The sequence below is a fragment of the Macadamia integrifolia genome, chromosome 6 (genome assembly GCF_013358625.1).
Source record: "Macadamia integrifolia cultivar HAES 741 chromosome 6, SCU_Mint_v3, whole genome shotgun sequence".
Taxonomy (NCBI): Eukaryota; Viridiplantae; Streptophyta; class Magnoliopsida; order Proteales; family Proteaceae; genus Macadamia; species Macadamia integrifolia.
In genome coordinates this window covers 29,844,081-29,864,274 of record NC_056562.1, presented here as the reverse complement: position 1 = coordinate 29,864,274, position 20,194 = coordinate 29,844,081, and the positions used below count along the sequence as shown (strand labels likewise).

Genomic DNA, 20,194 nt, shown 5'->3' with positions numbered 1-20,194 from the left:
GGGTGGGGAAGAGGGGAGGGGAGGAGGGTTAACTACCCCCCAACCAGTGAGGCTTGGACTTCATCCCAAGGCTCCACTATCAACTGCTGGAGACTATACCAGCGGGCCATGGGTTATGAAACACCTCGACAATTCACGGGTGGGATCCTGTAATGTTTGTGAACTGATCGTGAGCTTGGAATGAGTGATGCGGATAGATGTATCTACGTTTTGATCCTTTTACGGGTGGTTAGTTTGCTTAACTGGAAATATGTCTCAAAATATTATTTTGGGGCTCTAGGTAGATAATCATGGTTGTCAAATCATCACCTAAGCGCCAATGCTGTTTCTTAGATCCAAGGCGACAATATTCTTTGTTGACACTTACTGAGTTTACGTTGATTTATGTTTATTGCTTTGTTTTTTGATGAATATGCTTGTATTATGTCTATTGCTTTGTTTAATGTAATTAGTTTTCTCATATTAGGTCATTACTAGAATAATTATCTCATATTGTATTCATATGACTTCTATATTGCATATAAGCATAATATATAAAACTCTCATTGCTACCCGAGATATAGTCATATATTGCAGGCCTAGGAGGGCGCAACCCTTCAACTTCTTAGGGGTTTCCTAGTCGCCTTGACAACTATGGAGATAATAATGGCAGTGTTGTCTGAATTCTCTAGTACGCAGGGTGCTGCTATTAATTAGCCTTTTCATGTCAAATACGCAGATGATAAACTAACTTGGTGTCATTTTTTCAAAACAAATCTGGTTGAATTGATGTATCAAAAGAATTACTCTAAAACACATTTTCACTTGTACCATCAAGAGGTAATATGTGTTTTTTTCTTTACCAATCTTAGTATGTATTAGGCATTGTCTAACTGACCATACTCCCAAGACCCTTTGGCCGATTTCCTCTCGCTTTATCAAGCTCCCTAAGGAATCAATCAATGCAATCTACTGGTGGTAATTATATGGGAAGAGCTGATTTAGTAATGGATTTCCGCCCTTCCATTTATTTATGTATTTGGTGCCTTTAAATAGAGTAGTTTGAGACTTGGGCGAGACAATACTGTAGAAGTATCTGCTGACATAGAATATGGGGTTGAAGAGTGATTCAGTTTGATCATTGCTGAGAATGTAACTGCGTAACCATTAAAGAACTCTTATTTCATTGAACTGGTGTGTGTTTGCACGTGTTAGTGCGCTACATTGTGCATTCTCATGCCTTTTGTGAACCAGTCATTGTTTATTCAAAGCTCTTGGAGATACATTTGACACTCACTATGATCACAAAATTCTTAGAGGCGTGTTATGTAAATATTGCACATCATATTACGTCAAGTATAACCAAGTCATGTGAAGCTCTTGGAGATATGTTGATTGCATGAATTTGTTTTCAAATATGTTTCTTTCTTTCCTTCATTGAGGTTTGAGGGTCCGAGTTGCCAGGTCATGGCATAACCTGTACGAGTTAGGACCTCTCCCAATGCGCTTTCTTGGTTTTCCATTTTCAATTGGTTTACTTTTTAGCAGATTAGTTGTGATATGTCATATATCCTGTTATGTTTTTGTTAGCTCTCTGCCTCAAAAATGTTTTCCATAAAGCAAAGACTTTACTTATAGGATGTTACTTAGATGACCAAATCATAACTTCTTTGTCCTTCTTTATTTACCATTGCATTCTGAGGGTACTTCATGAGTGTACAAAGGCTTGTTGCATGGATATGCTTCATGATACCTGTCTTCCTATACTTAGATAAGGAACTTCATTTATTTAGTTGGCCTTGAAACTTGGTATTCTATTATTTAGCATACAATTGTTGGTTGACATTGTGTCATTCTGTCTTTTATTTGAATTTCTCAATCCTTCATTGAATGATTAGCTTCATTATTTGATCTTTGATTATTTTGGTTGACAAAGTGTACCATTCTGTCTTTCATTTTTAATTTCTCAATTCTTTTCCCTACAGCTGCGCGATGGCTGATGAGAGGGTAATCTGAGATTCAGATTTCTAGCTGGATATTTATTTTCAAATATATATATATTTTTTTTTAATAATTGGCACCCTTTGGCAAGAAACAAAATAAGAAGAATGATTAACTCATTATTTGGTCTCTGATTACATCCAAAAATGAAATGGCATAATCAAGAAGTGCTATGGTACTAAAATTTATGTTGTCATTTAATCAATTTACTGCAAAAAACAATCTTTCTGGTCGTCTACTAAATTAATAAAGTTATTGTTAAAAGGGAGGAGGGAACCTAACAATTTTTTGGAATTATGACATAGAATGCTGAACTAGTTATGAGTTAACAATGTTCTCATTCCATATATTTAAGATAGCTTGTGCACCTCGCCTTCACGGTCAATCTTAATGCTCCATGTAATCACTTTTTGGGCTCCTCAGCTCCTTGCCAGTTTTTGGCTCGATATGTAGCCTGTTGATAACTGATAACTAATGCTTGGCCTTTAGGTAGATAGATTTTGCTATAAATGAGTCAGGTAATCTGACATCTATGTCATCCATTTTATTCATATATTTTGATACTAAACATTCTATGATTTACCTATGCTACTAAAATTTGTCAGGCTTGTTTTCCCTCATTTATTCAGATAAATTGATGGTTAGATTTTTAAGTTTTTCAAATTCTTACCAACTGAGTGTGTGTCTTGCATGATAATCCTGTTTCTGATTCGAATGTGGAAATTCTGAATTGGTCCAAGTAGCTGCTTTATCTGTTTAAGTAAAGGTTCCTTGGTTTCTGTCCCATGGATATGCACAATGGAGAGACACCTTATGTACCTCCTGTATCTCTTTTATGTTTTGTAGGTTATAGATGAGAAAAGGGAATTCAATTTGTAACTGAATTTTTTGTGGCTTATTTGCAGTTCCTAGAAACTTCAGATTGTTGGAAGAACTCGAGAGAGGGGAGAAGGGAATTGGAGATGGAAGTGTCAGCTATGGAATGGATGATGCTGATGACATATTCATGCGGTCATGGACTGGGACCATCATTGGTCCTCCTAATGTAGGTTTCCCGCCTTCCAATCCTTATAATGCCGTGGATCCATTAACTATCTGGGGCAATATCATCTTCAATTTGCATGGTCATGCAAATCCAGTAATAATCTTATGATTTGTTGAGATTCATAATTTTGAGATTTACATATGTGAGATTCTTCTCTATAGTACTTAACAATCTTCCCTCTTTCATGATGGAGAAAGAAACTAGAATTCATGTTCTACTTATTCATTGTGGATGTCAGACTGTTCATGAGGGGCGCATCTACCAGTTGAAACTTTTCTGCGATAAAGACTACCCAGATAACCCACCAACTGTGCGATTTCAAACACGGATCAATATGACCTGTGTCAGCCAGGAAACTGGAATGGTAGGCATTGCTACTTATAAAAGTCGCATGCTTCTGGTAGGCATTTTTCGGTTCTTACCTTATGTACCACTTTTAACAGGTTGAACCTAGTCAGTTTCCAATGCTTGCTGATTGGCAGAGGGAATACACAATGGAGGACATACTTACCCAGTTGAAGAAAGAAATGATGTCTCCTCAGAACCAGAAGCTGGCCCAGCCTCCTGAAGGTGAGACCCATGTGCCACTGCAGCCTCTTACATTCTTCAAGGTTTTAAGAAACAATACTATTAGTGTCGGGTTTGCTTCCCCACAATGGATGCATTTGACTGATTCCCATAGTTGACAAATTCGGATTCGTGAACCAGTCATTAGGAGAATAATTCATTTCACCCATTCAACTAATTGGTAAAAATGCGGAGTATGGGAAGAAGTCATATTTTGGTTAATTCGGGAATTAATTGTTTCTGTTTGAAAATTTCAGAACAAAAAGTTTGGCTTGTTTTCCCGATTTCTTTATTGAATTTTTTTTCAAAATTCTAAAATTTCATCTATTTCTTTCTTTTTATTGGAAGTTCTGCAAACTATTATTGAGGAAAAATTTTGGATACTGAAATTTTAGCCGAATTATATGTAAACTCAAAAAAGTTGTGGATTCTTTGGAAATTTTCAAATCAATTTGAATTTGATGAATTATTCGCAAATTTGCTTGCTATTGCTGATTCTCCAACCATATGATGGTAGGCCAATTCCAATTTTGAAATGCTGCTTGAAAGACCAACCGATTGGGCCATCTTAACCAGATGAAAGGGGTGGTGGCTAGTGCTTTGCTGTATAAACTAAACCAAGAGGAACCAGAAGCTGGTTGGATGGTTGGCATTATTTTATTGTTGGGATTGAAGAATATGGGACTTATCAATGGTTTGGATCAGTCAATTGTAGGGCTTTATAGAATTAATGATATTAAATTAAAGCCTGATGCTTATTTAGACTTGCAGAGGTATTCCATCTATATTATTTGGGAATTTAGAGTTACTGATGTGGTGAAATATACTTTTGCAGGCAATGACGAGCAAAGGGTAGACCCAAAGGGGTTGGTGCTGAGATGTTGTATTCTCTAAATAATTGAAATGAACCAACAGTAATGTATATAATATCCATGTAGGTCTTATGGCTGGTCCTGTTTTCCTTCAATTGTTGCTTGTGTCTAAAGAAAGCAGGGAAAATTGGACCCTAGCCGATCCAGCATCTTGGATTTGCTTGATATTTAGTGCAGTACTAATAGTGACCTTCTGAATATCAGCTGAGTACAGAACATATCTTGGGTGGTACAAGTGATTGTAGAGGTGATATGGTCTGTCCAAACCTTCCATCTAGAAGTCCAGTTTCCAGTTAGAAACATGCTTATTGGATGCATTGAGAAGTGATTATCCCACCAGGTACAAACCTATCATAAGGTGGGTAAAGGCTCCTCACTGGTGTTTCCGGAAATGTACTGTTAGTATCTGCATGGGACACTTCAGGTGTATTTATCCCTGGAGATGGTTGTTTTCAGTCCTATGGTTGGGTCTGGGTGGTTTTCTCTGCTTCATAAGACATCTCTTTGGTGTCTGGTTGTGGCATGTGGGAGACCAACACATCAAAAATAGACCTAGATTCTTTTGACCATTGGTGAAGAAAGTATCTCTTCATCAATTGGATTTGGTTTTCTGATTGGGGTGAAAGGTATTTTGGACTTTGAATAATAGGGGGTGGGAGTTAATGATGACATCTACTCTTCCATGATGCCAACTATAGCATTAAATTACCATGGGCGAAGAATCGGTGAAGATAAACTAAATCTTAATGGATATGGACTTGGTTTTTCCTTCATATACCTACCTTCCCTATTGGTGATGTGATTAATATGATTGGTTCATGTGTCATCATTACCTCTCACTCTTTATTGTATAGGGTTGAAATTACCCGTCTCCTTGCCAATCCAATGGTGTACATGACTATGGCAGGGGATTCTTGTATCACCATGGGTGAAGGGAAAACCAGTCCAAAGGATATTAAATGGATTTTTTGTTCGAGGTAGTTATAAAAATCCATAGAAATAAGGATTCTTCAAACTACACAACTACTATGCCATTACTTTCTCTGTTACAGAAAAATTCTATACTGGGAACAAGGTGGTTTGAGGAACACAAGGAGGAGTGGCAATGAGACCGGTTGAAGATGGATTTCTCTAATACCGTAAACCCCCCCCCCCCTTTCCCAAGTCTTTGAAGTTCTTTGACAAATCCGCTCGTCTAGTGAGTCACATGTCAACTGATTTAGGAGGTAAGTTCTATCTCTGGGGATCTTCAAGGTCTAAACCCAACCTCAACCTAATTTAGCTCTTATTACTACTATAATGACTACTGGCCTTGTATTTAGGATGCATGTAATGTAGGTCTTGCATGATCAATGGGTAAGGTTTTTGGCTTAGCCCATTTCTTCTGGGTTTTGTTTCAATGAATTCATTTTTGGATAATAATAACAATTACTTTAATCAATGAGGTGAGCTTTTGTATACGAATTAATAATAACAGTCACATTTTAGAGGATGTGAATATAAGGGGGCAACATGTATCCCTTTCCCATTTCTTTTTAAGCCCTTCAGCTTTTAGAGAAAATAATTTCATTGAACCAAAAGAGCTTACTGACATCTCTCCACACCGTAGGTTATGTTTGGTTATAAGGGGAATTAAATGGAAGAGAAATGAAATTTTTATATTTCAAAAAGAAATATATGTAATCATTACCAATGTGACTTTAACATTAACTTCAAATCATTCCATATTTGGTTATAAAATTTCACTTTACTCTCCATCCAAAACCCTTTGCTATAATATGTAAAATAAAATACATCATTACTAAATATGATAATAGTAGTTTATACAATCATATGGGATAATGACTACAAACATTTCTTTTTAAAATATGGAAATTTTATTTCCCTTTCCTTTAAATTTCCATTGTAACCAAACGGAGTCTTAAAAAAAAACGTCTTATGAAAAAACCAGGAAAAAGGTAACAAGATTTGGTGTATTCTTCTTTGCCAAAGTTGGGTCCAGTTCACTTGTTTTTCCATGAGCTAAAGAAGTTGTGTGTATGGATTTGATATTAAATTGACGGAAGAAAACGTTCTCTGATCGTGCCTATGCCAGCATGCATGCCAGTATGGGATGGTTTTTATGAATTTTACAGGAGTGAGGGCATCATTTCTGGAGGTAATGTTGTATAATTAATTGAGTGAAAGTAAATCTGCTCGCCCATGTCAGACGGGCAGAATTTTAACTCTTCGGTTTGATCAATTTCATGTGTACCAACGCTCAATTTTGCATTGACTTGCTGTGGCACTATTCTTGATGTCTTCATGTTTTAAAAAAGGAAAAAAAAAAACCATTGATTTATCACGTTTTCTCTGATCTCTTAACTGTCCACAAAGTCTACAAATTTATGGGTGAAACTGTGAAAGTGAAACCAAAGGCCATAGGCCTCTCATGAATTATGAGGGAAATTTCAATACCTTCCCAATCCCCAGTCTTCCCTCTTTTACAGCTGCATTTGGTTGTAAGAGAAATAGAAAGGGAAGTGAAGCGATTTTTTTTTTCCTTTTGAGTCGTTTGATTGCAACAGAAATGAAGTGAAATTAATTTACCATAGTTGTTTGGTTGGATGTAAAACAAATGTAAAATTTTAAAAAACTAATAATCCAACCAAATTCCTCAAAAATATATGGGGTGGGGGGAGAGTACTTTTCAATCCAGATTCCATAATCCACCCAGCTCCTTAAAATTTCTATTAGTTATGTGAATTAGGTCATTCAAGGTCTATACCAAATCAAACCAAATGTCATCAGTTACTATGTTCTATCACTAACCAAAATAAACCATTTCATTCTATATATCAAATGAATGTAGAATAAATAAATATTTAAAATAATATAAAAGATTATCACAAATAAAACGGTAATAGATCACAATTGATAACGATTGAAAGGCCCATTCTAAAAGTCTTTTGGTCAAAACAAACCCAATTGAGTCGCGTGAGAGAGAAAGAGATCATTGAGCGTCATGAGTGGGATGAGAGTTGCGAGAGTGGGAGAGAGATTGTGAGAGTAGGGTTTTTTTTTTTTTTTGGTGGAAAAATAAAAAGAAATATTTTAATGGTTGTAAAATATATTACTCTTGCAATCAAACATCTTAATTTATTTTTTCAAAAAAAAATTCTACTTCACATCAAAAATTTGCATTTCCCGTACAATCAAACAAAACCTACATAATAAATACCCTCCTTCTTGTTTCCCTCCCTCCCGACACCCTCACCCCTTCACTGCAAATCCTCCCTCCGCAAAGAGTAAAAAAGAAAATAACAAATTTCATTTCATGGCTTCCTCCTCTGTTTCACCCTTCAGTGAGACCCATAGCCAGGGTGAGCTGTTTGTGAGTTCTTTCTTTTCTTCAGTGTTCTTCCTCTGTTTCTATTTACATATTAACTGATGAAACTAGAAAATGATTGCAGACCTGAGCCCTCTTCAGAAGCATGTGGCTTTCTTCGACAGGAACAAAGACGGGCTTATCTACCCTTGGGAAACCTTCCAAGGTTCTTCCTTTTTTTACTTCTCTCATCATATCATATATATTATGATTAAATTAAACTTCTGTGTTATTCTTTCGATCAATTAACTCCTTTAATTTCAGGATTCTACTGGTAATTCTCTTTTCTCATATTTCATGGAATTGCAGGGTTCCGTGCTATTGGATCTGGAATTCCTTTTGTCCATCATTGCTTCTATCTTCATTAATGTCGCCCTCAGTGGTAAAACTCGTCCTGTAAGTCCTCTCTCTCTCTCTCTCTCTCTCTCTCTCTCTCTCTCTCTCTCTCTCTCTCTCTCGCTATGGTGTATTCAGAGTTCAGACCGAGTCTTGCGGAGTTCACCTACGGCAGCGACGACGTAGTTTAGCCCGTAACTGCTGCCGGAGATAACGAAGATAGGGGATTAGGTGATGGATGGTTAGTGACCATTTCTGAATCCTAATATCTAGGCGTTCTTTGGAAAACCAAAACCAATCCATTCAAAGGAAAGTTGTGATTGAAGAAAACCAGAGATGTTTTGTGATTAAAGGCCTGCAGTATCATCATCACCTTATGAGGCCATGACCTACCCATGTGGCAGACTTCGTTCAAAACAGAACTCCACCAAATAGCAACCATTCTACACCAATGAGTTTTTAGTAGGGCCTTTCATGGTTCCCATTTTCTATGAGGGCATCCCATCACTAAAAGGAATCTCACCACACTCCAAAAGGAACCATTCTACTTTGCCAAAAAAAAAAAAATTCTTTTCGGGTAGAGGTTTCCCACTGTGATAGGGGGGGTAACCGTATGAATTTTCTTTAGTAGACGGGGACTCCATAGTTCCTTATAGTGAATTATATTAGAGGGATCCAAGTCATTAACGGTTTCGTGGTTTTTTTTTTTTTTTTTTTTTTGGCAATTGTGTTAACTTTTAACTTAAATAATTAATATTTGGATTTTATAATGAAACATTCTGTTGTAATCAGAGTTGGTGAAAAAGTAAATAAATAAATTTTTTTTTTTTAATATTTAGTATATCATATGTTTTTCTCTACCCTTTAAACAAGGATAAATATTGTCATTTCATATATTTATTTCAAAATTGTAAGATTTTTAATAATGACATGATGACAAATCACTTTCAAATTGTTTTGAAAATCCACAATTTTCCTATAATAAATGAGAGAAAAAAAACATTCCCACAACACTAGTATATGGACCAGTTGTGCACATCCTTTATATTTCATTGTTCATGCAACATAGTGAAATATTTTTCACAAAAAAAAAAAAAAAAAAAAAAAAAAATGTCTAAAATAATCTCTCTATTGGAAGATTCGAAAGGGTAAAACCCTCAAATGTCCATCTCTCATCAAATAATTTCATCAATTTTAATGATAACAAGATGCACCCATAAATAATTGAATATGTCAAGAGATCACCTAAACATAATGTCCATGTCGAGGCAAGGACCACAACTAACCCTTTTATTATAGATAAGCTTCAAAGAGTTGAAGCCATAGTGCTAAGCCCTTCTGATTTAGGGGGTGCATTCTGCCTGGGCCGCCGGTTAAGCCCAACGTCAAGTTGGGATATCTACCCCATTTCCGGTTCTGCGAGGAGCTCGTTGGACTTGGTCTTATTTTTGTCAGTTTTTGCCACTGTTTCATCACTGGTCTGGGTTCAACCAAAAAAACAAGAACGCAGCACATATATTGTCCGGCCCAACCCGGACGTGGAAATGCCAACTCTATCTAGCCCGCAAGCCGAAAAACTCAGCCCAAGCGCTAAAATTTTTGACAGGCTTCATGTGGACTCAGCCGAATTTAAGTGTGTCCATACTTAGCCTATGAGGCCTCCTGATCCATTGGTTCACCATGCATGTTGCAGGGAAAATTTTCTCCCCTCTTCCCAATCGAGATAAAGAACATACATATGGCCAAACATGGGAGTGATAGTGGTGTCTATGATACAGAAGGAAGGTAAAGACCCCAAGTACTCGAGGAACTCTTTTCACCTAATGCATTACGATTTTGAGTTGAGCCCTCAAACTAATGCTATGGCACTATTCTATATCTTCGGTGTCAAATTTGATTTTGTTCAGGTTGGTACCAGCGAAGTTTGAGGAGATCTTTCATAAACATGCCCATACTGATCCAAATGCATTGACGTCAAAAGAGTTATCTGAAATGCTCAAGGGCAACCGGGTTCCTAAAGACTATGTGGGAAGGTTAGTTTGTTATCGTGATTAGAGCTTTATAATTAACTTCATAATCTTGTTTAAAATCTAATGAGGTAGAAATGATTAAATTGGTGGTAGGCTCGGGGCTTGGACAGAATGGAAGATTTTACACTTCATGTGCAGTGACAAAGATGGTTTTCTACACAAAGACACCATTAAAGGTGTTTATGATGGAAGCCTCTTTGAAAAGATGGAGAGGGAGAGAGCATCAGCCCACAAAGAAACATAGTTAGACTAAAATAATGAGAATTACAAGAAGCTCTCATTTATGCTTATTTGTAACATCTCAATTTATACATGTAAATGAGTTTGTATGAAATGAAAGGAGAAATTAAAAAAGGAAACATTCTTATGTTGGAATTATTTTTACTTGGAAAGATGGAATGGATATGTAAAGTAGCTTACTGTACAACCATTTCTTGTTGCATTGTTCTTTGTATGTACCTCCTCCCGTCACTGGCCAATTTTGTATATAGCTTCTTCTGTCACTTACATATATGCAACCATTAAAATTGATATTAGTTTAGTTGAAAAAAAATCAAAATAGATCAGTCATTGACAGAAAAAGATCCTCTCCAACATCACAGGCCCTCCAACGACTCATTCAAGGGATGTGAGGAGTTGAGCACGCATCCCAACAGCCTTTGAATGGTCGTTGGAGGGGAATTGGATGCCTGTCATTGGAGAGGAGTCAGATCCATCATTAACATCAATAGTAGGCTCTGCCCTATCCTACCATGAGGGTCGGTTAGATTGAAATTTCTGGCCATGAGTTAGGCTTCACCTGCCTTCTTCTTGCTAATCGACCCAACCCCTGTATCTCCCTCTCCCTTCCCATGGTTAAGGCCAATCATGGTCAATCTGACCCAGCCTGAGGACAGGCCAGGGACCTTGTTGCCGCCCTTATTCACTCCATGGTTAATTCATCACGGAACAGAAAGTGTGCACGTGTCCATCAATCTAACAGTGGAAATTCTGATCATGTGGTTTGTCCTTTCATAGAGCATCTCCATCAATCTGACAGAGGAAATTCTGAATGTGTGGTTTAAATGGATATAAGCTAGCTCCAATTCTCCATTCCCCCAAGAAAAAACCATCAATCCATACTCCATAGATGAAATCCATACCCTCCCTTTACGTTTTTGTTTTTCGTTTTCTTTAATCTTCTAACTCCTCAAATTTAGGACTCTGAAACCTAAACCCTCTCCTGAAGTATAAAGGGAAACTGAAAGTGAAAGACACCTCGTGCCCAAATCTCTCTCTTACTCTACTTTTACTCCTATCCTATTCGATTACTTCCCAATCCTCCGCAGGCCCCACCCCTCTCCTCCTCTCTTCAATAATAAATTCCCTCCCCCTTGTTCCTCCCCTCACAACTCATTTCCTCTTCACTGCAAATCCCCCCCCCACCTCTCTCTCTCTCTCTCTCTCTCTCGCAAAGAGAAAAAAAGTTTCATCTCATGGCTTCCTCCTCCTCTGATGCACTCTCCAGTGATCATCATACCGATAGGAAGGGTGAGTTTTTTGAGTCTATTTTATCTTTTTCTTGTTAAGGAGTCGAACAGGGTTATTTTTTCTTGGTGTTCTTCCTCTGTGTGTCTATTTAAATATTAACTGATGAAACTGGAAAACAGTTGCAGGCTTTTACGGCGGAGACCTGACCCCTCTCCAGAAGCATGCGGCTTTCTTCGACAGAAACAAAGATGGGCTTATCTACCCTTGGGAAACCTTCCAAGGTTCTTCCTTTTTTTCTTTCCCTTTCCTTTCTCATCATATCATTTAGTAGTATTAGATTAAACCCCTATTCTGTTTTCTCATATTTCATGAAATTGCAGGGTTCCGTGCAATTGGTGCTGGGATTCCTTTGTCCACCATTGCCTCTATCTTCATTAATTTCTTCCTCAGTGGTAAAACTCGTCCTGTAAGTCATCTCTCTCTCTCTCTCTCTCTCTCTCTCTCTCTCGTGTGTTCTAGAGAATTGGGGCCCAACGTAGCCATGATTCCATTGATAATTTTCAAAAAGTTAAAAAGCAGAGAATAAGATAGCAGAGACAACGACGAGGGGTCGAGGACATTAGACCCATTACTACACTCTTTTGTTCTGTAAATTCTGCACTGAGATCAAATATTCCATGGAAGCCACTGTAAAGCTTCTTGCTTTTCTCCTTGCTAACTTTTGTTCACATTTTTTTCTTTTTGCTTCTTCCATCTTGGGACGGAGGTAGGGGAACCACGCGAGTGCCGAGGGACCAGAGCAGAACTCGGATCGAGTCTGATAAGTTCTCTACTCAGACCGAGTCTTACGGAGACCATTACTTGCGGTAGCATCACCCGATTAGAGAACGGATCTGCTGCTCGTACAATCACCTGGTCGTATGAGTCAACGATCAACACCTGTCCTTTTTGTTCTCAGATATGCCATTCCTTATCCTTGTAATGGCAGAAAATGGGACAGGTGTTGTCACTGACTCGTACAATCAGGTGATCATAGTAGCAGCCAAGATCAAGATTTCCTGATTACTGCTACCAGATATAATAAAAATATGGGATTGGGTGATGGATAGAAACAACTGAATTCTAAAATCCACGCAATCTTCGGAAAATCAATCCATATGGACCAGCTGCTCTTACGATCATCTGATCGTACGAATCAACAACATCGAACACTTATCTTTTTTGTTTTCAAATATACCTCTCTTTATCCTTATAATGGTAGAAGGTGTGACAGGTTTCATGTGGGCTTTGGGCTCATTGGGCCATACTTGCACCCATGGATGGTTCCATATGGATAAATAATAGAGTGATTCGACTCCAATACAAAAACTCACATACAACCATTATTTGATACAAATCTAAGAAACAGATTCTTAGTCTAGAATGCATCCTGAAATCTAGAAAAGAGAGAAGAACATGATTTAAATCCAGAATTTATTCCAAAAATGCATACCAAACACAGCCTTAGAGTGACTATACCCTGGTTCCCTCATTAATCATTTCCCTTGGTTCAACCTAAAATACAAGGGACAATAGTTATTAAGTAAAACATTAATCCAACAAAATATGTTAAAGACCAACATCGGATTTTCAATTTTCTTTTCTCTGGATAGGTTATACCATATAGTATATATCAAAAATTCAATTCCACTAACATGTCACATGTTATAATATAACCATCCAGAAATTACTCAGGTTTCTAATTTTAAGCTTATAGACACATGTATGCAAGAAACACTGATTATGATGATTGTGGGAATCTTGTTGGGCTCATGGGAATTTTGTATAGGCTAAGCTGTAGTGAAAGTTGAAGAGTCAAAATTTTGAAGCATTCTGAAATTGAAACTAGAGCTCGACTATAAAACTTGTAATGGCCATCTAAAGCCTTATGTTTGGGCTCTCAAAAATTCTTGGTAATGGATCTTCTGGGCTATCCAACTGCACTGCCTTCTCCACACCCATGTTTCTCTCTCTCTCTCTCTCTCTATTCAAAATATTGCATGACATCAATGCATGGAATTATGCTTTGTGCTAGCCCTTCTCATTCTAAAATCAAAATTTTATCCTAAACTAAGAGCCATTGGCTTATTATGTATGCTGCAGGGAAAATTTTCTCTTCTCTTCCCAATTGATGTAAAGAACATAAAGAAAGGCAAACATGGGAGTGACAGTGGTGTTTATGATACAGAAGGAAGGTAAAGAACCTAATCAACTTATGTACTTCCATTGTTCAGTACTATACTATACAGAGCACCTAAGTAGCTAGACAATAGTTGCTGGGCCTATTGATAAATCTTGTTTCTTCAAAGCTATTGATCATACCTATTTGCTCCTGAGGAATAACAATCTTCAATGTCACTATTCATTTTCTTTAATGTCAACTTTGATTTTTTTTTTTTTTTCAGGTTCGTTCCAGCACATTTTGAAGAGATCTTTCATAAACATGCCCATACTAATCCAAATGGTTTGACATCAAAAGAGTTATCAGAAATGCTTAAGAGCTTCCGGGTTCCTAAAGACTACGCAGGAAGGTTAGTTTGTCAGTTTGATTAGAGCTTTATAACTTCATGATCTTGTTTAAAATCTAATGAGGTAAAAATGATGGAATTGGTGGCAGGCTTGGGGCCTGGACAGAATGGAAGGCATTATACCTCTTGTGCAGTGACAAAGATGGTTTTCTACACAAAGACACCATTAGAGGTGTTTATGATGGAAGCCTCTTTGAAAAGTTGGAGAAGGAGAGAGCATCAGCCCACAAGAAAGCATAGTTAAACTAAAATAATTAGAATTACTACGAGTACCATTTATGCTTTCTGTTACATCTTAATTTGTGCATGTAGATTAGTTATATGAAATGAAAAGAGAAAGACATAGGAAACATTCTTTATTGGAACTATTTTTACTTGAAAAGTTGGAAATGGATATGTGAATTGGCTTATTGTACCCATTTCTAGTTGGGTTGTTCTTTGTGAGTTTCTATTGTATTTATTATTTAAATAAATAAATAAAAAGTCTCCAAAAACCTTTGGGTGATCTCCCTGATGCTGTTTCTAGGAATGGAAAGGAGTGGAAAATCATTTTTCAAATTACTTTCCTTTTTCGTGCAATGGAAAATCTAAGAGTCATTTTTTATTTTGATAAAATAGAATCATTTAATAGTTTTAACTAAAAGAGATGAAAGAAAATGATTAGGTTTTTGCTTTTACTAAGAGCGTTCTTGTTGAGAGCAATAATCTCTATCTTAATGCTAAGACAGATGCATGGATAGACTATCAATGAAAAACAGAATTTTAAACTCATTATCCAATGTGTTGAATAATTTCTATTTTTTAGAAGAGTATGCTTGCCCTATTTAGAATGCATTGGAGAAGATATATGTTGTCGAAAAAAGATGGAAGTAAGATAGATGTTATTGTCAATTTCTTTGGATTTGTTTACCAAAGATGATAGAAAAGTTTCTGCACAAAATTGATGAGTTTCAAGTCATGGTAGCCAAATTAGCTAAAAAGACATGACCTTACCCGATGACTTTATGGTTGGTTCTCCTATAAAGGAAACTCTAGTTTCTTCAATATTTCAAACTTAATATGAAACATGAAAGAAATGACTTGACTCATGACCAAATGATCATCTGATTTAAAAGAGAATGATAAGACCAAAAGAATGAAGGATTTTAAATCCATGTCTAACTTGATAGTGCCCATATCAAGAAAGACAAAGTTCAAAAGAATAAAAGAAATTGTTTTGCTTATGGAAAATCTACAAACTTCAAACATGATTGAGACAAATGACCGAAACAAACATATTTACAACCATTATAACTGAGATTAATTTGACTGAAAATCAAAATCGATCATCGACACCCGTGATGCATATCAAAGCAAGCCCAAGTTAGTAGTATTCACTCTTTCATCATTGATCCAAGATTTTGAATCCGCTACATGTATAATCACCTGGTCGTACATGTGATCAGAATCTAACGCTTGTCCATTTTGCTTTCAAATATATCCCTCTTTACCCTTGTAATGGTAGGAAATGAAAAAAGTGTTGGATGCTCACATGTACGATCAAGTGATCATACATACAAAGGATTCAATTGCATAATCATTCAATGATGGCGTGTAGATCAAACAGGATTTGTCCTTTTATAGATCAACTCCATCAATCCAATGGTGGAGATTCTGAATGTGTGATGTTAATAGGATATGAGCTCCAATTCTCCATCCTCAACAACACCCCAACCCCCACCCCCCCCCCCCAAAAAAAAAAAAACCCACCAAAAAGGAAAGCCATCAATCCATAGAGAAAATCAAACATTTCCTAACATTTTTTGCTTCGACTCCCTTACAACCAAAAAAAAAAAAAAAAAAAGGGAAAAAGAAAAAGCGCTAACCCTCCCATGAAGGATGTATGAAGGGGAACTGAAAAACCGAAAGACAAGTTGCGCCCAAATCTCTCTCTTACTCCTACTGCTATTCCATTCCTTCCCCAACGCCTCCCCCCTTTTTCTATCTTCAACAATAAATACCTTCCTCCCTGGTTTCTTCCCTTCCAAGTCCCAACACCCTCACCTCTTCACTGCAAACTCTCTCTCTCTCTCTCTCTCTCTCTCTCTCTCTCTCCAGAGAGGAAAAGAGTAAAAGAAATTGATCTCATGGCTTCCTCCTCTGTTGCACTCTCCAGTGATTATGATTCTGGTAGTCAGGGTGAGCTGTCTATGTCAATTTTATCCTTTTCTTCTTAAGGAGTCGAACAGGGTTATTTCCTTGGTGTTCTTCCTGTGTGACTATTTGCATATTGCCTTATGGAAACTGGAAAAACACTTGCAGGGGTTGACGACGGAGAACTGACCCCTCTGGAGAAGCATGCGGCTTTCTTTGACAGGGACAAAGACGGGTTTATCTACCCTTGGGAAACCTACCAAGGTTCCACCTTTTCCCTTCCCTTCCCTTTCTTTTCTCATCATATCATATATTATGCTTAGATTAAACTTCAATTCAATCAATCAATTCCCTTACTTCATGGAATTGCAGGGTTCCGTGCAATTGGTGCTGGGATTTCTATGTCCACCGTGGCCTCTATCTTCATTAATGTCACCCTCAGTGCTAAAACTCGTTCTGTAAGTGTTCTCTCTCTCTCTCTCTCTCAATCAATTTCTATATTTCACAACAATCCCAAACTAAGATCCATTGATTCACAATGTGTGATGCAGGGAAAATTTTCTCCTCTCTTCCCAATTGAGGTAAAGAACATAAAAAAAGCCAAACATAAGAGTGACAGTGGTGTCTATGATACAGAAGGAAGGTGAAGAACCTATATACTTCCATTGTTCAGTGCTATACTATACAGACACCAAAGTAGAAAATGGTTGCAGGGCGTGTTGATAAAAGAGACATATGAACTATCAGCCTCAAGATACCCTTTAATTCCAGACTCAGATAAAAGCAGACCCTAAAAGCATACTTCTTACTCTTCTTCTTCCTCTTGGCAGAGGACCCAATAGGGTTGAGAGAGGTGGGGGAAGGAGGGGAATGTTCAAGAGGAAGGGCATCTTCCAAATGGCTAGCTCCCATTTGAAGTCACAATATTAGTAAAACTTTCAAAATATTAATGTACATCTCTCTAAGATGGGATGAACTATTCAGACATTTTATTCGGCTCTATTCTGTTTCTTTAATAGTAACTTTGATTTTGTTCAGGTTTGTACCAGAGAAGTTTGAGGAGATCTTTAGTAAACATGCCCATACTAATCCAAATGCTTTAACATCGAAAGAGTTGTCAGAAATGCTCAAGGATAACAGAGATCCTCAAGACAAGAAAGGATGGTTAGTTTGTGATTCTGCTTAGAGTTTTGTAGCTTCATGATCTTGTCTAAAATCTAATGAGGTAAAAATGATGGAATTGGTGGTAGGTTCGCATCCAAGGTAGAATGGCATATATTATACCACCTTTGCAGTGACAAAGATGGTTTTCTATACAAAGACACCATTAGAGGTGTTTATGATGGAAGCCTCTTTGAAAAGATGGCCAGGGACAGAGCTTCAGCCCACAAGAAAGAGTAGTTGAAGTAAAATAATGAGAAATACTGTTTCCATTTCTAGTTGGGTTGTTCTTTGTGTGTGCCTTCTGTCACTTACCAATGGCTTTATATTCCTTTAAGTTTGTAATAAACACCTTATCAGCACAAGCATTAAGAATCTATAATCTACACAGGTAGTAATAGATATAGTTTTGGCCAATTATTATCTTTACTTGGTAGACCAAGGAGGATAGCCATGGTTGTAAAAAATGTTAGATGGAAACTTTCTGCTACATGGATTGAAGTTCTTGATAGATAAGAGATTCTGTGTTCACGAATTCTAATGGGTGATTAATAAAATTTTATGTACTTTAATTTTGGTTTTTGTTCACAGTTCATTGAACAATGCCCATAAATACACATTGAGGAATGAATGAACGAATGAAATTCACTAGTCATGAAGTACTTATATCTGAAGTCTCAAGCAATCCAACAACAGTGTTTTAAAAGAATCCCATAAGTCAGTTATAAACAACTGCTCCACATTGAAGCTAGGGGTGTCATTTTTTCAGCGTGAACCGGACCAACTGGACCAACCGAACCAGAAACAGAAGTGAACTAAAAAATCCATAAAAAGCCATTACTTCCGGTATGTTTTTATACATGTATATATGGAAGAGCAAAATCAAACCTGAAATTTCACCGAAGGAGCCTGTTAAATTTAACCAATAAAAGATCGAACTTAATCGGACCAAAATTGAAATTGACCGCATCAAGATTTGGCTTATTGGTTTGGTTTTGATTTAGCCCAGTACTAATCCTAAACCAATTCACCCTCACCAAAACCAGACCTAGAGCATGATTGACGCCCCTAAAATTAATTTGAAGCATTGATGGATGGGCCTTCCAACAAATGAGAATGGCAGAGTCTATAGGTTCTAGGCCTCAACCCAGGTTCAACACAACCTGATCCAGAGTCAATGTTTTTCAATCCTAATCCATCCTCTGTGTGAGAAATCTTAGCCCATACTTTGTTCAGACTAAGGACAGGTCAATGCGGGTTCAAGGGATGAAGGTCAAATTTATACCCAAGAGATAGTATGTTGGTGAGTTATTCAGAGTAGAGCAACCCAATGCATGAGGCTCCTCTAAATGCAGCGTCTAGGAGTGACAAGTGTACGTAGCCTTACTCCTGCTTTGCGCTTCTCAGAAAAGATTATTTCCAATGTGCGAGTATGGCAACAAGCAATTCTTTTTTTTTCTTTATTATAAACACGTGTCAATTGACATGAATTTGATGAATATGGTAAGTAGTTCCTATCTATAAATAAGTTTTCATTTCCTAATTATTTAGACAAATCTATTGGCCGATCCACAATGGTTGGAAGAATCGGTCAACTCCTACTTAATTTAATCTGAATTCGAATCTAAAACGAGGATCAGAATCGCCATTACTTAATTCCCAAATCCGAATTCCGTGTTTAAAACCTTGTCCACGTTTGACTAAAGAACCAAGTCCACCTCCTTCCTCTACCTCCGCCTCCGCCTCTGCAAATTAAGGTAGCGGAGGAGAGATGGCGGAGGCAAAGGCAGGAAGCCTAAGCCGCCCGTCACCCTCATTCCGGCTAAAGACAGCATGTCTCAACTGCATCCGCCTGCGACGAATCTTCGATATATTCGACAAGAACGGTGATGGCATGATCTCTGTGGAAGAACTAAGCCAAGCCCTCGACCTACTCGGCTTGGAAACAGATCCTAAGGAGATTGAATCCATAATTCGCTCCTACATAAGGCCTGGCAACACCGGCCTCGCCTTTGAAGACTTCGATGCCTTACACAAGTCTCTCGATGACACCTTCTTTGGCCACAAAGATGGCAACAACAACTGCAAAGACGAGACTACGTGTGATTGTGGTGGTGAGATTGCGGAAACGTCTGTGCAGGAGGAGGCCGATCTGACGGAGGCTTTCAAGGTGTTTGATGAGGATGGTGATGGGTTTATTTCGGCCATGGACTTGCAGGTTGTATTGAGAAAGCTTGGGATGCCTGAGGGTAGAGATATTGGTCGAGTTGAACGTATGATCCTTTCTGTTGATCGTAACCAAGATGGTCTTGTTGATTTCCTTGAATTCAAGGATATGATGCATAGTGTCATGATTCGTAGCTCTTGAATTTCGATTGAAATGAATTAATAAATGGTGGATCAATAAAATTTCCTTTAATCTTTTTACTTTGTTTTGATTGTTGGGTTTGGAACTTTTGATGTTCATGAGATTTAGCTTTTTCTTCTGATTAGACACATCTTTTCCAAGCTTTATTTGGCCTCAAATTCTTCGTGTTCATGAGGATTTCAATGATTTATCTTCTAAGCAACTATAGAAATTTGCTCATTTAGAAGAATGAGCAATGAAGGAGAAGATTGTGGAAGAGATTGGGTTGGCATGAGATTGGGTTGATGGAGAATAACTC

The 20,194-nt window shown here is 37.5% G+C and overlaps 5 protein-coding genes across 6 annotated transcripts; all 5 read left to right on the top strand.

Annotated features, from left to right (window-relative positions):
• Window positions 1-2,863: 2,863 nt before the first annotated feature.
• LOC122081971 (ubiquitin-conjugating enzyme E2 variant 1B-like) lies at window positions 2,864-4,664 on the top strand. The gene is made up of 4 exons (XM_042649422.1): window positions 2,864-3,025; window positions 3,264-3,389; window positions 3,469-3,595; window positions 4,428-4,664. The coding sequence occupies exons 1-4, from the start codon at window positions 2,963-2,965 to the stop codon at window positions 4,484-4,486; spliced, it is 375 nt and encodes a 124-aa protein (XP_042505356.1). The 5' UTR covers window positions 2,864-2,962; the 3' UTR covers window positions 4,487-4,664.
• A 2,967-nt stretch (window positions 4,665-7,631) lies between these two features.
• On the top strand, window positions 7,632-10,621 carry LOC122081969 (probable peroxygenase 4). Its single transcript, XM_042649418.1, is given in 7 exon segments — window positions 7,632-7,826; window positions 7,917-7,997; window positions 8,141-8,163; window positions 8,165-8,227; window positions 9,861-9,952; window positions 10,075-10,200; window positions 10,291-10,621. Coding segments are annotated over 7 exon segments (582 nt in total). The 5' UTR covers window positions 7,632-7,780; the 3' UTR covers window positions 10,442-10,621.
• Window positions 10,622-11,407: 786 nt separating this feature from the next.
• On the top strand, window positions 11,408-14,748 carry LOC122081968 (probable peroxygenase 5). Of its 2 annotated transcripts, none has more exons than XM_042649416.1 (6): window positions 11,408-11,727; window positions 11,853-11,948; window positions 12,048-12,133; window positions 13,810-13,901; window positions 14,112-14,237; window positions 14,324-14,748. In XM_042649416.1, the coding sequence occupies exons 1-6, from the start codon at window positions 11,673-11,675 to the stop codon at window positions 14,472-14,474; spliced, it is 606 nt and encodes a 201-aa protein (XP_042505350.1). In that variant the 5' UTR covers window positions 11,408-11,672; the 3' UTR covers window positions 14,475-14,748. The 2 variants fall into 2 exon arrangements, with proteins under 2 accessions (XP_042505350.1, XP_042505349.1); XM_042649415.1 differs by having other exon boundaries at window positions 11,413-11,727; window positions 11,847-11,948.
• Window positions 14,749-16,119: 1,371 nt separating this feature from the next.
• LOC122082755 (probable peroxygenase 4) lies at window positions 16,120-18,063 on the top strand. The gene is made up of 6 exons (XM_042650518.1): window positions 16,120-16,412; window positions 16,536-16,631; window positions 16,740-16,825; window positions 16,919-17,010; window positions 17,406-17,531; window positions 17,618-18,063. The coding sequence occupies exons 1-6, from the start codon at window positions 16,361-16,363 to the stop codon at window positions 17,766-17,768; spliced, it is 603 nt and encodes a 200-aa protein (XP_042506452.1). The 5' UTR covers window positions 16,120-16,360; the 3' UTR covers window positions 17,769-18,063.
• A 1,115-nt stretch (window positions 18,064-19,178) lies between these two features.
• Window positions 19,179-19,953, top strand: LOC122081627 (calcium-binding protein CML42-like). Its single transcript, XM_042648810.1, has one exon. The coding sequence runs from the start codon at window positions 19,300-19,302 to the stop codon at window positions 19,894-19,896; it is 597 nt and encodes a 198-aa protein (XP_042504744.1). The 5' UTR covers window positions 19,179-19,299; the 3' UTR covers window positions 19,897-19,953.
• Window positions 19,954-20,194: the final 241 nt, after the last annotated feature.

What these genes read in the sequence shown, in the direction of transcription:
- LOC122081971 (XM_042649422.1), top strand. Translation starts at nt 2,963, where the DNA reads ATGGATGATGCTGATGACATATTCATGCGGTCATGGACTGGGACCATC. An exon ending in TCAGCCAGGAAACTGGAATG is followed by an intron (nt 3,390 to 3,468) that starts GTAGGCATTGCT and finishes CACTTTTAACAG; the next exon opens with GTTGAACCTAGTCAGTTTCC. An exon ending in GCTGGCCCAGCCTCCTGAAG is followed by an intron (nt 3,596 to 4,427) that starts GTGAGACCCATG and finishes ATACTTTTGCAG; the next exon opens with GCAATGACGAGCAAAGGGTA.
- LOC122081968 (XM_042649415.1), top strand. Translation starts at nt 11,673, where the DNA reads ATGGCTTCCTCCTCCTCTGATGCACTCTCCAGTGATCATCATACCGAT. An exon ending in CCCTTGGGAAACCTTCCAAG is followed by an intron (nt 11,949 to 12,047) that starts GTTCTTCCTTTT and finishes ATGAAATTGCAG; the next exon opens with GGTTCCGTGCAATTGGTGCT. An exon ending in CCTAAAGACTACGCAGGAAG is followed by an intron (nt 14,238 to 14,323) that starts GTTAGTTTGTCA and finishes AATTGGTGGCAG; the next exon opens with GCTTGGGGCCTGGACAGAAT.
- LOC122082755 (XM_042650518.1), top strand. Translation starts at nt 16,361, where the DNA reads ATGGCTTCCTCCTCTGTTGCACTCTCCAGTGATTATGATTCTGGTAGT. An exon ending in CCCTTGGGAAACCTACCAAG is followed by an intron (nt 16,632 to 16,739) that starts GTTCCACCTTTT and finishes ATGGAATTGCAG; the next exon opens with GGTTCCGTGCAATTGGTGCT. An exon ending in TCAGTGCTAAAACTCGTTCT is followed by an intron (nt 16,826 to 16,918) that starts GTAAGTGTTCTC and finishes TGTGTGATGCAG; the next exon opens with GGAAAATTTTCTCCTCTCTT.
- LOC122081627 (XM_042648810.1), top strand. Translation starts at nt 19,300, where the DNA reads ATGGCGGAGGCAAAGGCAGGAAGCCTAAGCCGCCCGTCACCCTCATTC.